This window comes from Otolemur garnettii, unplaced genomic scaffold, assembly GCF_000181295.1.
Source record: "Otolemur garnettii isolate 467f Iridium unplaced genomic scaffold, OtoGar3 scaffold00050, whole genome shotgun sequence".
Taxonomy (NCBI): domain Eukaryota; kingdom Metazoa; phylum Chordata; class Mammalia; order Primates; family Galagidae; genus Otolemur; species Otolemur garnettii.
In genome coordinates this window covers 2,120,353-2,138,291 of record NW_003852445.1, presented here as the reverse complement: position 1 = coordinate 2,138,291, position 17,939 = coordinate 2,120,353, and the positions used below count along the sequence as shown (strand labels likewise).

The window sequence follows — 17,939 nt, the reverse complement described above, 5'->3', positions numbered from 1 at the left end:
CTTGGGATTCGAACCTGCCACCTTAGGTGTATGTGGCTGGCGCCTTAGCGGCTTGAGCCACAGGCGCAGAGCCAAGTTTGTTTTTTTTTGAGACAGAGTCTCACTTTGTTGTCCTCGGTAGAGTGCTGTGGCGTCACTGCTCACAGCAACCTCCAACTCCTAGGCTTAGGTGATTCTCTTGCCTCAGTCTCCTGAGTAGCTGGGACTATAGGCACCCACCACAACACCTGGCTGTTTTTTGTTGCAGTTTAGCCGGGGTCGGGTTTGAACCCGCCACCCTTGGTATATGGGGCTGGCACCCTACTCACTGAGCCACAGGTGCCGCCCCTACATTCCAAGTTTTTAGCACTTGTGAGAAGGTATATGGTAATAAATAGTGTTATGTTTTCTTGATCATACAGTTTATTAATTTAAGTGTATCTTTTTAGCTTTTGGACATGCTCAAGTTCTATACTGGTTTTGAAATTAATGACCAGACTGGAAATGCTCTGACGGAGAATGAGATGACTACAATTCACTATGATAGAATTACTTCTCTGCAGGTAACTGAAGTGCACTGTAGCCTTTACCTGTGCTCCATAAAGTTGGGTCGTATTAAAATTTAAGTTTTGTATAGACACAAGTAGAAGAAGGTATTCCTTTCAAAATGTTTTCATTTTTAGTTTTTTTTTTTTTTGATGTTTCTGACTTTTATGAATTTATGGTTTAACTCCTATGAATCAGTATACTGATATTTGATCCTCAGAATTAGTTAGTGGGCCAGTTTGACACATACATGTATTGGCTTTGCTATTATGAAAGTGTATTTCAACATGTATGTATAAGCATTTTAAAGGTAAACACATGTAATGAGACTGAAATTTGCCAATACAGTTCAGATATGCCAAAAAAGTACCCTTGTTTTCTATGACTGTTCTCTTGCTCTTAAAACCTACTCTCTGCTGGCAGAGGAAGCTTTTATTTATCAATTTAATGTAATTCAGTTTTGTTTGTTTTAAAGAGTTTTGGTGGGTGGTAAAGACTAAACAAACGTTAAGTTTGAATTCTTTTTTGTTATCAATTCTACTGTGTCTCAAGGAGTCTTTAATCTTGTTCTTTCTCAGAGTAGCTTCTGGATAAGTGAAGATGCTAAGGTAGCTTTATTGTTTTGAAGGAGGAATGAGCTCAGATATCGGCCTCTGCCTTTGAAGTTCCCGTAGCTGCTGTGGGATATAGTCTGTTGTGTTGGCACAGGCAAGGGTGATGATTGCTCCCAAGGAACTTGCCTGTTTCCCCTGCTGAGGAGACCCCAACTTTGGTCCTGATGGTGCTAGCCTTCTCCCAAGAGCTGACTGTCATTCATTTCTTGGCTGACCAGGCTCAATTTCGGGCTTGGGTTGCAGGGTGGTCTTGCTGTTGTCAGCAGTAATTCTACGACAGGCTTACCCATACCCTTGGCAGCCTTTTGTGTCATTCACCATGGAGCATAGGAACACTTGTGAATCTTTTTCTGCCACATGGGCATCAAGGAAGACTAGGGATATCATCTTCATTACTTTGTTAATAAAGCGCCATAGAACTGCTGTTGCTATTTTCTTAGAGCCCACATTGTTTGAGAGTGCTATACTGCCCTGGCTGAGAGTGTTACGCTGCCCGGGCTTACCAGCATACCAAAATTGGGCATGTGTCTCTGACCTCTCCTTCATGTTGTTTCTCCAGCAGCAGTTTATATTGGGACTTTCTTCTACTCTCATCAGGCCATTTCTTGATAATAAAGTGTTTGTTTTTTGCTCCCATCCTATTAGCAAAGCTAGCCTTCTTGGCTATATTCAAGGGCAATATGTTCAAAATCCAGTTTTAGAAATCAAAAACTGAATACTGGTGCCCTATCTGAGATGCAATTTTCTGCACCCTAGCTTCCGTGCCTGCCTTTAAAAGAAAAAAAAAAAACCCAGAAAATTAAACACTGATTTTTGTTTTTACATTTCTAGACCAATTTTAGTTTTTTCCCCATTGTATTGATTCTGACTGAATAAGGCAGAGATCATATATGAGAAGTGAAGGAGGAGAAGTGTGTTAATATTTTCAATACTATTTTACATAGTAAATAAGTTGTAGATCTGTATGTTAATGTGTAGGTATTATTTACAGATTTTTTTTTTTTCTGTCGTAGAGAGCTGCTTTTGCACATTTCCCTGAACTCTATGATTTTGCCCTCTCAAATGTGGCAGAAGTAGATACTCGGGGATCCTTGGTCAAGTGTTTTGGACCTCTTAGGTAAGATAGTCTGTAAGAAAAACTACATATTCTCTTTTGGTATCACATTTTTTTGAAGTCTACTTTTTGTTGTTGCTTTTTAATCATTTTTGGAGAACTTAAGGTAATTTTACTTGTTATTTCACTTTTTATTGACATCTAGAATTAGCGTTTCTCTTTAGTAGTTTAGTATCTTTGAATTACTTAAGTGTAATTATCTATCTTTTTTGGTGGAATTTATTTTTTATGACTTACACAATTTTCCTAGGTCTCAAGAGTTTTTCTTGGGTAGAACATAAAACTGTTCAATGCCATGGGACATAAACAGCGTATAACAGAAACCAGTAAAGATTCATCATGTGTGATATTAGAGGTATAATTAGGGAAGTTTTTGCATGTTTAAAATGTATAAAATTAATAATGTTTTCTGGCACTTAGTATCTTCTGACACACTTTGTTGAGAGTACTAGTAATCGTGGCGTACATTTTTGACTGTGATAGATAGCTCATAGCATATCTATAGATACCTAACTTAGTATAAAAATTGTTTGAGACCAGCCTGAGCAAGAGTGAAACTTTGTCTTTACTCAGAACAGAAAAACCAGAACAGCAGTCTTGTGGCGGGCACCTGTAGTCCCAGCTACTAGGGTGGCTGAGGCAAAAAGATCACTTGAGCCCAAGAGACTGAGGTTACTGTGAGCTATGATGACACCATGGCACTCCACCCAGGGTGACAGAAGAAAATTAAAGTGTCACAAGGGAATTTTGGGGGGGGTGATGAAACTATTTAAGCAGTGGAAAGCTGTGCAGCGCATGGTGGCGATTGCAAGTTTTCACTTAGAAATTCAAATTCAGGTTTACTATAGCAACAAGTAGTGGCTTACTTTATTCAGATATTTGAAAAGAAATTTGCCATCTATCCAAAGGCCAAATATATGTAGTTTATTAGTCATTCTTTCAAGTAAAAATTGTGTGCAGGATTCATACTTCCCATTTTGTCACACAGAATTCTTTAAAAATGGATACTCACGAGCCCAAATTTAATAGCATTAATATTTTTTTGCTACTTTATCAAAGACATTCTGAAATAAAAAATTGTGTTTATAAGTGAGGAATACTATGACTACTTTGTAGTACATGTTGGTCCCACTGCCTGGATCCATGTCAGCAGTTTTACCCTCCATTGCTTTTGCACTGCCAGTGTTTATTACATAAAGACAGTTAGGAAAACGGTGTCTTAACATTTAAAAAGTGTTGTCCTTGTGGACTTGCTGATAGGATCTCAAGTACCATGAGAGGTATTGAGAAAACACTTTGAGAACCTTACATTAAAGGTTTAATGTTCATTGCTGATTGTTACGTGCTGTCAGTGTCATACTATTGTGTTCACTTTTTTTTTTGTAGAGACAGAATCTCACTTTATCACCCTTAGTAGATTGCCGTAGCATCACAGCTCACAGCAACCTCCAACTCCTGGGCTTAGGCGATTCTCTTGCTTCAGCCTCCCAAGTAGCTGGGACTACAGGCGCCCGCCACAACGCTATTTTTTTGTTGCAGTTTGGCTGGGGTTGAATTTGAAGCCGCCACCCTCCGTATATGGGGCTGGCGCCCTACCTACTGAGCCACAGGTGCCGCCCTGTTGTGTTTACTTTTTAAGCTATCTGTAGAAATACTTTTTTGAAAAGTGAAGTAAAGTAATTATGTCAAGTAACTTGCTATGAATAAAGTAACTCAATGTTCTTTATCCTGCAGTTCAAACACCCTCCACCAGGTGGCATCATACCTCTGCTTGTTGCCAACCCTTCCTAAAAATGAAGACACAACTTTTGATAAAGAATTTCTTCTAGAATTGCTGGTAAGTATTAGTGTGTTCTGAATTTTGAACGTGATTTTCCCTGCCTTTTTAAGTCATTCATAAAGATGTGATGGTTCTTTTTGACTAAAGATTATGTAGATAATTAACTATGTGTTTTTATCATTTGAATACTTTTTCTCAAGTCTTTAATCTCTTAAAATTGCTTTGTGGCATGGATTCATTCTTTTAGCAAAGATTTCTGAGGGGCTTCTGGGTTAGATACTATATTTTGGCATTGGTGATAGATATGACATAGCTAGCATCATTCCTGCTTTTGAGTAGGTCAGAGTTACACACATATAATACATATATTTGAATAAACACTTTCATATGTATTTATTTTAAAGGTGATTATTTAAACATAATATATTGAATATTAGGTTATACATCAGTAGAAAAATCTCTTAGAAATAGGGTACATTATAACTAAGTGGTTTAAGAAGTCTAAGGGATTTCTCAGTCATGTTTGGAAATGAGGGACCTTTTTTTTTTTTTTGAGACAGAGCCTCAAGCTATCCCCCTGGGTAGAGTGCTGTGACATCCCGCTCACAGCAACCTCCAACTCCTGGGCTCAAGCGAGTCTCCTGCCTCAGCCTCCCAAGTAGCTGGGACCACGGGCGCCCGCCACAGCGCCTGGCCATTTTTTGGTTTTAGCCATCATTGTTTGGCGGCCCGGGCTGGGGATTCAACCCGCCACCTTAGGTGTATGTGGCTGGCGCCTTAGCCGCTTGAGCCACAGGTGCCGAGCTGAAATGAGGGACCTTAACTTTACTTTTTTATGAAGTTTTTTCTAGTCTTGCTCTGGCTCAGGCTGGTCTCAAATTCCTGAGCTCAGGCAATCTCCTCACCTCAACCTCTCAGAGTGCTAGGATTATAGGCATGAGCCACTGTGCCTGGCTTTTTTTAACTTTTTATTAAAGTAATATATGATTTTATAAATAAAGCATAGTACAGAGGTATTTGAGGTTAAAAAGTAGGAATGTTATTCCCTGTGGGTCTCCATTCTATTCTCCAGAGTTAAACACTGTTAACACTTTCATACATATCCTTCCAGATTTTAAAAGAATTGTGGTTTTTATTTGATTCAGTTTCTAGAAGTAATACCTGAGTGCATTTTGTTATAATATAGAAATACCTAAATCAACACTTAACTCCTTCCACAACTTCTTTGTACATTTATGTAAAAATATACAAATTATAGGAATTCAGTTTTGTAGTTTTTAAAACATAAATTGAATCATGCTGTATTTGCACCATGCTTTTTAAAAAATTTATTCTATTATTTATTTTTTTTGAGACAGAGTCTCAGTATGTCACCCTCGGTAGAGTGCCGTGGTGTCACAGCTCATAGCAACCTCAAACTCTTGGGCTTCAGCAATTCTCTTGCCTCAGCCTCCCAAGGATCTGGGACTACAGGCACCTGCCACAATGCCTGGCTATTTTTTGTTGTTGTTGTCATTGTTTGCAGGCCCCAGCCAGGTTTGAGCCCTCCAGCCCCAGTGCATGTGGCCAGCACCCTAACCACTGAGCTATGGGCACCAAGCCAAAATTAATTTTATTTTTTTATTTTTTGGAGACAGTGTCACTTTGTCACCCTCAATAGAGTACTATGGCCTCCTAACTCACAGCAACCTCAAAGTTGGGCTAAAACAATCCTCTTGTCTCAGCCTCCCAAGTAGCTGGGACTATAGGAGCCTACCACAGTATATAGCTTTTTTTTTTTTTTAAGAGACTGGGTCTCACTCTTGGGCTGGTCTTGAACTCCTGAGCTCAAGTAATCTGCCCATCTCAGCTTCCCAGAGTGCTAGGATTACAGGCATGAACCACTGTACCCTGCCTACTTTTTAAAAATTTAATATTATGTTGGAGGCTTAATTCATTTGTATAGTATTGATGTACCTTGTTTTAAACTTAAATATAATTAATATTTCATAAATTGAATAGTATTTAACCATATCCCCATATTTAGGTAGTTGGCAGCTTTCACTTTTACAAATAATGATGACATTTTTGTATGTGTCTCTTTTTACCATGTCTGGATATTTAGGAGAGATACCTAGAAGTGAAATTATTTGATTGAAGCATGAGCTTCCTTAAAATGTCAAAGGTGCTGTCACACTATCCTCCAAAAGGTGTGCATTTCCATCAACAGTGTATTAAAGTATATCTTCTCATGTTCTTACTAGCATTTGATGTTATTAGTTTTCTATTTTTGCCAATTTGATAGCAAATCTACTATTATAGCAGAATAGTAACTTATTTTAATTTTTTGTTTCTTGACAGCTATAAAGTCCAGTAGCTTTTCATGTTTCAAACATTTTTGTTTGTAAACAAGCATATATTGTGTTGATGTGTATACATGTGTGTGTATTTCTTACCCATGTGGAGCTATATACTCCACACTCCATATTAGATACACTGTATCAGAATTTATTTTGGAAGCTAATACTTTCAAAAAGTATAGGATGTGAAATATGGTCTGTCACGGTAGCAAAGAAAATGATATGCCAGGTTTGGGGAGCCCTGACAAGAAACTATTTGTAGCAAGTGTTTTAAGCCTAGTGACAGATGTTTAAGTGCCATTTGGGGGAGAATTCTTGGGAAGTGTTTTAAATTAGTTCAAGTATGGAAAATACTTTTTTGTCGACATGTTCACTTCCCCCTTGTCTGGGTCACCATCTTCACCTTCCTTCTTACCCATTGCTTTTCATTGTCTCTGACTACAGTGCTTCCTGAAAACTTCTTGTGCCATTTTCTGACAGATGGATTTGGGGGTTGATGATAAACTTTGACTATAGAAAGAAATAAGGATTTTTTCCCCCAGGAATCCTTCTGATTGAAAATAAATTTGAGTATAAAGTTGATCTTATGCTACTTTTAGGGTCTTCTAGTTGGAATTTTATCTTCAAGATTTAAATAATTATGCCAATTTTTTTTTAATTTATTGTACTACAACATTATCCTTTATTTTTTCTTTTCCTTAAAGGATTTTCCTCAGGTTTTGGATTTTGCTAATATCCAAATTATGATTAAAATGTTGAAATATATACATATTGTTTAGATACCATGATGTCTTTTTTCTTAAAGTAATGCTGTTGCCACCAAAGAATTTGACACATTTTCAAATATTATTTGAAACATTATTTAACATTTATTATTTTAACATTGTTAATTAGGTTACAGACTTATTTTTATATTTGAGATAGATTACCATATTAAGGGTACATAGAGGTCATCAAGTCCTTCTCTTATTTTATAAAAAAGAAGACTGAGACTAGGGAATAATACTTTTTCCCAAATTGTACAGCTAGTTAGTATAAGAATGAAAACTACTAATCAGGACTTAAGACTCCTATTTTTTTACATTAGTTAATACTAAGTGCTATGGTTTTTATTTTATTTATTTATTTTTTTGGGAGACAGACTCTCACTTTGTTGCCCTTGGTCAAGTGCTGTGGCATCACAGCTCATAGCAACTTCAAATTCTTGGACTCAAGCAGTCCTCTTACCTCAGCCTCCTGAGTAGCTGGGACTATAGGTTTGCCACAACTCCTGGCTATTTTTAGAGACAAAGTTCTCGCTTTGGCTCAGGCTGGTCTTGAACCTGTGAGCTCAGGCAGTCCTGCCTTGGCTTCCCAGAGTGCTAGGATTACAGGCGTGAGCAACCACGCCCTGCCCTAGTGCTGTGTTTTTTAAACCATTGGCATGTGCTAGGGACTTTGATACCATGTTAAAAAATGCCATTTCATTTTCATAAGAAAACTGAAAGGTGAGTGATACATTATCTGTTTTACTGAAAAGGAAACTAAGGTTAGGAAGGTTAAAGTAACTCGGCCAGATTTTACATTGCTCAGAAGTAGAGGAGCTGCGATTTGATCTCAAGTTTATCTCATTCCAAGCCTAACACTATTGGTACCTCTTTTATCTTTGATTTATGGAGAAAATGGGAAAAGTAAAAAAAGAATCTCATATTAAAGTGTTATAATAACTGACAGATATGAAACATCCTATTCCATAAATTGTTTTGATTGGAAAAAGATCCCCCTAACTTGCTGTATGAACCTGTTTTCCTTTGTTTTAGGTATCTCGTCATGAACGTCGAATTTCTCAGATTCAGCAGTTGAATCAGATGCCTTTGTATCCAACTGAGAAAATTATATGGGATGAAAATATTGTTCCAACTGAGTACTATTCTGGGGAAGGTATGATAAAAGAAATATAAGATTCAGGTGTAACATGAAACTTAATGTAGGATTTATCATCTGATTGAAAAAGTACTCCATCTAGTCTAATGTATACATTAGGATAGTTTTCTAGTATCCTAAACTTCAAATTTGGAAGCTAGATTTAGTATTTTGGAATTTGAAAGAAAGATTTAATATTTTGAATACTTCGCACTGAGACTTTTTATTAAATTTAGCTATACCCTGCTGTGTGTGTGTGCGTATATATGCGTGTGTATGTATATATATATATATATACACACACACACACAAAAGTTTGTTACCCTGTGTAAAATATGCCCATAAAGCAGGAAGACCATCTTTTCAGGGAGATCTAATAATGCAGGAAGTATAGTTTTCATTTTGTCACATGATAGATAGGCTATGTTTGCTGGTGCTTTGTTTTTCAAAGCATTTTTTAGAGGCTCTTTTGAATTCTTTGTAAAGCCAGATAATTCCCACCAAAAAAAGACATTATAATTAGTTGATAATAAGCCATTAGTTTTGATCCAAAATGGTATTGCCTTACCTACCTATTTCCCCAGATTTTGGTTCAAAAATGCTTTGCGTTTGTTAATTTGCTCCAACCAAGTATATTCAAAAGTGCATTCTGGGCTCAGCACCCGTAGCACAGTGGTTATAGCACCAGCCACATACACTGAAGTTGGCGGGTTTGAACCCAGCCTGGGCCAGCTAACCAACAATGACAACTGCAACAAAAAATATCCAGGTGTTGTGGAGGGTGCCTATAGTCCCAGCTCCTTGGGAGGCTGAGGCAAGAGAATCACGTAGGCCCAAGAGTTTGAGCTGTGACGCCACATCATTCTACTGAGGGTAACAGCTTGAGACTCTGTCTCAAAGAATGAAAAAGCACATTCTGATTTATTTTGAAGGCATATTTTAAAAGAAATTTCAGGAAATCTTTTGAACATTGGCTTGATTATTAGAAGTCATCACAGTTATAAGTACTGATACATGTGGGTCATTATGATTGAGTTACACAAAAATCACAAAACATAAAATACACACGTATGGAAACAAATGAAGCCCTCACAGCAACATGGTAAGCTGAGCAAGGTGTAACCTGGCACGAGTGAATCAAAAAGGACACTGTCAACTGTGTTTCTTAGAAGTGAAATAATGGCCCATAACACAATCTGTCTGAAAACTTTCATAGAGACCTACGTAGTTACTTAAGATGGTTACTTTAGGCCAGGCACTGTGACTCATGCCTGTAGATGAGGTAAATCGCCTGAGCTCAGGAGTTGGAGATCAGCCCGAGCAAAAGCAAGGCACTGTCTCTGCTAAACATAGAAAAACTAGCCACACTAGGCATCTGTAGTCCCAGCTACTCAGGAGGCCAAGGTAGGTGGATTCCTCAAGCCCAAGAATTTGAGATTGTCTTGAGCTGGGACACCATGGCATTTTAGCCTGGGCACAGAGTAAGACTTTGTCTAAAAAAGAAAAAAAAAAAGGATGGGGTAGCGCCTGTGGCTCAGTGAGTATATCACTTATATCAACTAGGTGAGGCTGAAATGATAATTTGAGTGTGATATCACGATTCTCAGAGTCAATGAACCTTTCGTTGTGTTCTCCAATTAATAGGTCTGTAACAAATAGATCACCCTGCTCATCAATGGCCTTTGCTAACTAGGGAAAATGTTCATTCAAAATTTCCTTTTGAAGAAGAAATATTTTGAAAAAAGATACCTTTAGACTGGGCATGGTGGCTCACACCTGTAAACCTAACACTCTGGGAGGTTGAGGTGGGTGGATTGCCTGAACTCTGGAGTTCAAGATCAGCCTGAGTTAGAGCCAGACCCCGTCTCTAAAAATTGTTGGGCATTGTGGCAGACATCTGTAGTTTCAGCTACTCAGGAGGCTGAGGCAAGAGAATCGTTTGAGCCCAGGAGTCTGAGGTTGCTGTGAGCTGTGATGCCATAGCACTCCACTGGGGCAACAGAGTGAGACTCTGTCTCATAAAAGAAAAAAGATAGCTCTTGGGGGGGCTAGGTGCAGTGGCTCATGCCTGTAATCTTAAGACTCTTGGGAGGCCGAGGAGAGTGATCTCTTGAGCCCAGGAGACCAGTGTGAGTGCCATGGCACTCTAGCCTGGGGCAACAGAGTGACACTCTGTCTTAAAAAAAAAATGATAGCTTTCCTTGGATTCTTTTGCTGTATCATATATAGACTTAGTTTTACCTTGCAAAGAAATACTCGTTTTAATTTGACAAGGGATCACACAGAAATGGCTTCACTCCTACAGAAATCTTCTTTAAATAATTCACATTGCTGATTCTGTTCTCGTAATTTAGCTTTCTGTTCTCACAGAGACGTTAGTTTGGCTAACACCTGTCCCTGCAATAGCTAGTCCACTTTAGACTGATATGGAAAAGCCGCACTGAGTACCTCATCCTTCAGCTTTAGCATGTTACTGCATTCGCATGAATATAGTTAATAATACTTGTAACTTGTTGCAACATGTCACTTAAAGTAGTAGCTTTAGCATAGAGGTTTTGGGGATGCAAAATACAATGAAAAGAAATGAGAATATCTGGATCTGTTAATACTTTTTTAATATGCAATATGACCTTCATGTTTTCTTTTTCTTTTGCTTTTTTTATTTTTGAGACACTTTGTCACCCTTGGTAGAGTACCATGGCATCATAGCTCACAGCAACGTCAAACTCTTAGGCTCCAGGGATTCTCTTGCCTCAGCCTCCCAAGTAGCTGGGACTACAGGTGCCCACCATAATGCTTAGCTATTTTTTTTTTTTAGAGATGGGGCCTCGGCTCAGGCTGGTCTGGAACTTGTGAGCTCAGGCAATCCACCTGCCTTGGCCTCCCGGAGTTTTAGAATTACAGACATAAGCCACCACCACGCCTGCCCCTTCATGTTTTCTTGTCACGGAACATGCACAGTCTGTACATACACTCTTTAAATTTACCAAATTCATTCCAGTTTCTATTTATCTTGAAAGTTGTTGAAGAGACCTGTTGGCTGTGCTCTGTTCACAAGAATGCCCAAAGCGAGTAACTTTTCATTAGCAAAGAAAGTCTTCTATTATGATCCCAATGAAACATAAAGCCTGTACCGAGTCAGTAGTACCAGTAGATTTATCCAAGGCGATTGAATAATATATATTTTCCTTTTGGACTATGCACAGAGTTTTTCTGTTAAGTAGAAGCCTCATTCATCCTGCTGATCAGTTACGGTTCTCCTTTGGAAGAGGTGGTGGGTTGTGCTTTGAAACATTGTTGGGGTCCAAGCATCCTCCAGCTTTGACAAGGTGTTCTTTCACAGTTTTCACATCACTGGATGACCTTTTGCCCTATGTTTATAAGCTACTTTATAGGATCCTTCAGGTTTTATTCTTGCTGCTTGAAAGAATTATCTTTGCTTCTGCTTTTCATCTTTTAATTTCTCCAATGCAACCTTTGCTCTTCTCCCTCTAATTTAAAAATCTGTGGAGGAGCAGTGAATTTCTTTCTTTTTTTTTTTTTTTGCAGTGTTTGGCCGGGGCCGGGTATGAACCCACCACCTCCAGTGTTTGGGGCCAGCACCCTACTCCTTTGAGCCACTGTTGCCACCGAGCAGTGAATTTCTTTAATGTTGATATTACAGTATCATCTTATCTTTAGCAGAAACAAAATAATGTTGCACTTCCCAGTCCTCATTAACAAATCTGTTTGCTTCCTTCAGTGTCCTCTTGGTCTTCTCTGACATGAAGGGCTGTTAAGTAAAGAAAAAATACTGTTGAGCCACACAGCTATTCACAAATTCCACTTCAGACAGAAACAGAATGCACCATTGTCAAAACCTGGCAACGGAATGGTATACTCGACCCCCATAAACTCTAGCTAACTATTCTGGTATGGTAGTGGAGTCAGTCAGGCAGGAGAAGTTAGAATTAAACCTTGAGTGTAGCAGCTATCAATTTAGCCTGGATGGTATCACAGCTCACAGCAACTTCTGACTCCTGGGCTCAAGCGAGTCTCCTGCTTCAGCCTCCCAAGTAGCTGGGACCACAGGCACCTGCCACAATGCCCGGCTATTTCTTGGTTGCAGCCATCATTGTTATTTAGCAGGCCTGGGCTGGATTTGAACCCACCACCTTAGATATATGTGGCTGGTGCCTTAGCCACTTGAGCCACAGGCACGGAGCTTACTAATGTTCTATCTAACTGTGCTGGTCAATCTGGGGGGATTGTTTGGTTGAAACTTGTTTTGTTCTTTGGTATTTTAAATATGTTCATTTAGAAAATACAATAATGGTGGGTGCCTGGAGCTCAAGTGGCTAAGGCATCAGTCACATACACCAGAGCTGGCGGGTTTGAATCCAGCTTGGGCCTGCCAAACAACAATGACAACTACAAACAAAAAATAGCCAGGCGTTGTGGTGTGCACCAGTAGTCCCAGCTACTTGGGAGGCTAAGGCAAGAGAATTGCTTAAGCCCAGGAGTTGGAGATTGCTGTGAGCTGTGATGCCACAGCACTCTACCCAGGCCAATGGCTTGAGGCTCTGTCTCAAAATAAATAAATAAATAAGCATATACAAACAAACAAATGTGTTAATAAAAATAAAAGGGTTTGTTCTGTAAAATTTGAATTTAGTCAAACGGCCGCCCTGCAGGACCCAGAAGACCACATGTGGCCTTTAGGCCTCAGGTTGCCCACTCCTGCTTTATATATTCCTTTCTTGTTCTCCTGTGGAAGATGAGGTTTCCTAGTTTGACCCATAGAGTTCCCCATGGTCTCAGGTTTTCTGATTGAATACTTAGGGCACAGAGCAGTGTATTCCTCTGCTCTTTATTTTTCTTGCAAATCAGCATGGGGATTAGAGGCTTGATCAAGCTAATGTTCTCAGTGGCAAGAGGCTTGGAGGTGGTATGTTCTTTCATCAGGAGGCACATGCCGTGGGCTTGTCTTTCCTTTTGTGATAGGGTAGTTGTTGATACTTGACACCTAGATTTATTCATTCAGAGAGGGCTGCAAAGTGTGACATTTTATTAGCCTTTTTTTTTTAAATAAAAATGTGCTATCAAAAGAGATACCCTCTCTCAGCATCTGGCCTGAAAGAAATTGAGATAAATTACAAGTCAGGGCTTACTAATGGGCTTACCAAATGATGTGAAACTTTTGCATATAATTGTTTCTTGCCTTAAGCTCTTTATTGCTTTGATAGTGTGGATAAGGATGACGAAAATACGATTTGTCAGTCAAATATTGTTTGGAGGTTCTTTTTTTTAAACAGTTTTGATTATTGCTACTTGGTGCTTGGTCACTAACTGTCCAAGGGAAATATTATGCAGTGAGGATAATGAAAAAAATAGCAGGCTCGGTGCCTGTAGCTCAGCAGCTAGGGTGCCGGCCACATACACCTGGGCTGGTGGGTTTGAACCTGGTCTGTGCCTGCCAAACAATAATGACAACTATAACAACAACAACAGTAAATAGCTGGGCGTTGTGGTGGGCACCTGTAGTCCCACTACTCGGGAGGCTGAGGCAAGAGAATCTCTTAAGCCCAATAGTTTGAGGTTGCTGTGAGCTGTGACGTCACGGCACTCTACCAAGGGTGACATAGTAAGACTCTATCTCAAAAAAAAAGAAAAGAATAGTGTTTATTATTATAGTCAGAGAAGGGGGAATCTACAACGAAATAAAAGCAATAAGGAATGCCTTGTCCTTAATGTATCTAAAAGTTAAGTTCACAGCACATTAGTGATCATTGGAAATGAATTTATGCAATGTATATACTGATTCTGTTTTTTTGCTAAGTTTTGTCATGGGCTAAGGTTATGGTTGCCGTATGCATTTCAAGATTTGCCAAATATAAATTAGGTGATAAAGGAAGAATTTTTAACTACTTGAGACTGTATTATTACTGTGAACTATTTTTAAGAAACACTGTTTGGGGCGGCACCTATGGCTGAAGAAGTAGGGCGCTGGCCCAAGCCAAAAACTGCAACAACAACAACAAAAAGAAGTGTTTGCATATGAATCACTGATACGCAGATTACATGTATTAATAAGACTCATTCTTCATCCTTACTTTGTAATAGACAGCGTTTCTTAAACTAGTTTCAATATTTTTGTGAAAATGAAAATAAGACATGACATGATATGTTTCAGATATCATTAGATTCTTATCAAATCTGCGGTGCCTTTTAAAACATACAGAACAAATGTCTGAATAAAAGAATAATTCAAATGTGGGTGTTATTTTTCTTTTCAGGTTGTCTGGCTCTTCCTAAGTTGAATTTGCAGTTTTTGACTCTTCATGACTACCTCCTAAGGAACTTTAACCTCTTCCGCTTGGAATCAACTTACGAAATTAGGCAGGACATCGAAGATAGTGTCAGCAGAATGAAGCCATGGTTAGTAAGTTGGTTCTGCTTGTAATAAAGAGATGCTAAAATAGTGATTCATATCTATCAGAAACCTCATAAGTGTATTTAGAAACAATAGACCTGGCACAAAGGTGCCTTCTAACATAGGGAATAGGTACTCTTTGAGAAATTTTTTACTGTGAATTCAAATATATCAAAAGTGGTAAAATATAAACGATCTGTGTATTTGGGAGTGGGGCTGGGAAACTGGGGACAAGTGAGGTCATGTTTGGAAAGGGAAGAAAGAGAGAGAGAGGAGAGTCGGCTGGACATTAGTAAGAACGTAAAGAAGAAAGGGCTGGGGTTGACCAACATGCCTGTGCTAAGGTAGGACAGTTTTAAGTCCTAGAGGAAGCATGGTAAGGGGGTATTCCCCTAACTCAGCTGCTCTTATGGCTGTTACCAGTACTGACAGTCAGCCCCTCTAAGGGAATTGGGAGGGGGTAAGGCTCTTACTGATACTCGATGAAGTGGTACATTGAAAAGTGTTGTCTGGTCCTCCATCTATAGATTCCCTTGAGGAGACCATTAGGTCTAGTTATTTGAGGAATGGTTCTACATAAACTCAGCTCCCTACTTGCTAGCTCATGCCTGGAACTCCTTTAGCCAAGAAAACTCTGTCCTTTTAGTTTTTGTAGCAGCTCTGCACTATAAGATTCGTGAAGGTTAATTTCGGTTTTTCAGAAATGACTGACTTTGCATAAATGCTTTTTATTCACTATTGCATTCCAGTTATGAAATTTAAGGAGATGTTATACATCACAGGCAATTATAAATGAGTAAAATTCTGTGAAATGAATTTTTGTACATTATAGTCAGGCCGTATTGACATATACAGTTATACTGTATATGATAAATGAGTAACTTAATAGTGTTTTGTTTTGAGGCAGTCTTACTCTGTCACTCAGGGCTAGAGTGGAGTGGCATAGTGATAGCTCACTGCAACCTCAAACTCCTGGGCTCAAGTGATCCTCCTGCCTCAGCCTTCTGAGTAGCTGGGACTACAGACATGTGCCACCATGCTTGGCTAATTTTTCTGTTTTTATGGAGACAGGTCTTACTCTTGCTCAAGCTGCTGTTGAACTCTTGACCTCAAGTAATTCTCCAGCCTCCCAGAGTGCTAGGATGTTTAATAGTTTTTGAATGTGAGCTGATTCAGGTGTCTTCCAGGCTTCTCTCCTTATTAATTACAGAGAGCTACCACAGACACTATGATTAGGATCTATTTTTTTCACGTGTATGTTTTATATAGTGTTCTATTTTTTAATTAATTATTATGTGAAAAGTTATTCTGGGTGAGACTATAAAACACAACACAAAATATTTTTGACTTAATAATCAGTTGAGTCAGTAGGCAGGCAAACACTATGAAATTTGTATGCCCACTGGCTGTTTGTCCCTGCCCACAGCTTTGCTGAGACTATTGCCCATTGTTTGTACCGGGGGAGTACTTGATCAGAAAACTTCCTTACAATTTATGGTTACCTTGAGTTTATGCTCAGATTCTGGCCGAATTTTGGCCATTTTACTAAGTAGGGATTTATTAACTAGCAGTTCAACCAATAGAATTCACTTATTTTTTACTTATATGCTAAGTACTACACAATTGCTTAGAGTTCTTTTGGTCTTTCAATAAAATAATATTTTTAAAAATTACATCATTTTTCTGGAAGGGTAAGAAAATGCCACTTGGGGAGTTGATTTATTCACATTTGTAATACATTTTTCTGAATTTATATTCCTAATGCCTATAATTGAAAACTAGCAAAAATGATGAAATCTTAAAAGGGGCCAGGCTTCTTTTTTTTCCATGTATCCTTAAGGCGGAAATGTAGCCGAGGCATTTTGACTCATTACATGATTCAAATGATTATGTTTTAAGATTGCTGAGAACCACTAAGCAGCAGGAAGGAAGGAAGGATGTGCTTATAAGGGGCAGAAATCTATACTTTTTAATGCTTCATGTTTCAAGTAAATTTTATAAGAGGAAGAAAGAAGAGTAGATTCATGGTTGTTTGGGGGGTGGGAACAGGGATTGTCTGCAGTTGGAGAAAAGGGATTTCTTTTTTTAAGGATGATGATCCACAGTCGGGTTGTGGTGATGGGTGCACAATCTGTGAATTGTACATTTATAATGAATGAGCGTTGTGGTATGTAAACTGTACATATCACAGTATGTAAAATGGAAAGGGTAATAGAAAGTTATTTCACAAGGGTTTAGACCAATGTAATGCCTTTCAGAAATTGTCATAGTAACCAAGTTATTGGATTGCAAAACTGTATTTTTAATTAGTTTCTCCCCTTAATGTTAAGAACTTCTGTAATTTTTTGTTGTGACACAAAGCCTTTATATAGGGTGTATGTAGTTTATTTTTGTAAACATTTTGTTTTTTGGCAGTACTTTTCACTTTTGGAGTGCTGCTGCAGTTTTTATAGTATAGATTTCCCAAATACACTATTTAATGTAAAAACTAAAGCACTAGAGTAATATAAGGAAGAAGAATATGGGTATTTGGATGTTAGTGCTTCTAATTATTACAACTGGCTTGATTATTTTTTCTGTAGTCCATTGCAGCATCTTTTAAATGATTTAAATATTATACTCGAAAGGGGGGGTTATTCATTTATTTATTTATTTGCGGTTTTTGACCAGGACTGGGTTTGAACCCACCACCTCTGCCCTATGAAATACTTAAAATATAGAACATAAAATATTAACAATTGCGACCATGTTGATGAAGAGGGTAAGAACACAAAATAAAACTAAAGATATCCTTTAGAGATGAAGAAGAGATAAAAGCAAACAGAAGAAAAGCTAAGGGAGTTTATCACCACTAGTTCCTGTTGTACAAGAAATGCTGTGGGAGTTGGTGTGGTGGCTCATGCCCATAATCTTAACACTTTGAAAGGCCAAGTGAGAGGATCACTTGAGCCCAGGAGTTTGAGACTGTCCAGAGTAACATAGGGAGACCTCAGCTTTACAAAAATGAAAAAAGCAAAAAATTAGCCAGGCATGGTAGCATGTGGCTGAAGTCCTAGCTACCCAAGGTGGGAGTGTTACTTGAGCCCAGGAGTTTGCGGAAATATGATGACACTACTGCACTGTAGCCCAGGAAACATAGTGAGACCCTGTTTCAAATAGAAGAAGAAGGAGAAATACTAAGGAGAGTTGTTGAAGCTGAAGTGAAAGAATGAAAGGGGCTCGGCGCCTGTGGCTCAAGTGGCTAAGGCGCCAG

General features: G+C 38.6%; 1 protein-coding gene across 1 annotated transcript in view; it reads left to right on the top strand.

Moving 5' to 3' along the window:
- Positions 1 to 418: 418 nt before the first annotated feature.
- AQR (aquarius intron-binding spliceosomal factor) overlaps positions 419 to 17,939 on the top strand; it is a 75,312-nt gene continuing 57,791 nt past the window's right edge. The window contains exons 1-5 of the mRNA XM_023514284.1: positions 419 to 542; positions 2,153 to 2,256; positions 3,988 to 4,090; positions 8,172 to 8,292; positions 14,550 to 14,691. Of these exons, the coding sequence (XP_023370052.1) occupies positions 438 to 542; positions 2,153 to 2,256; positions 3,988 to 4,090; positions 8,172 to 8,292; positions 14,550 to 14,691 (575 nt within the window). The 5' untranslated portion in view covers positions 419 to 437. The remainder of the gene's footprint in view (positions 543 to 2,152; positions 2,257 to 3,987; positions 4,091 to 8,171; positions 8,293 to 14,549; positions 14,692 to 17,939) is intronic.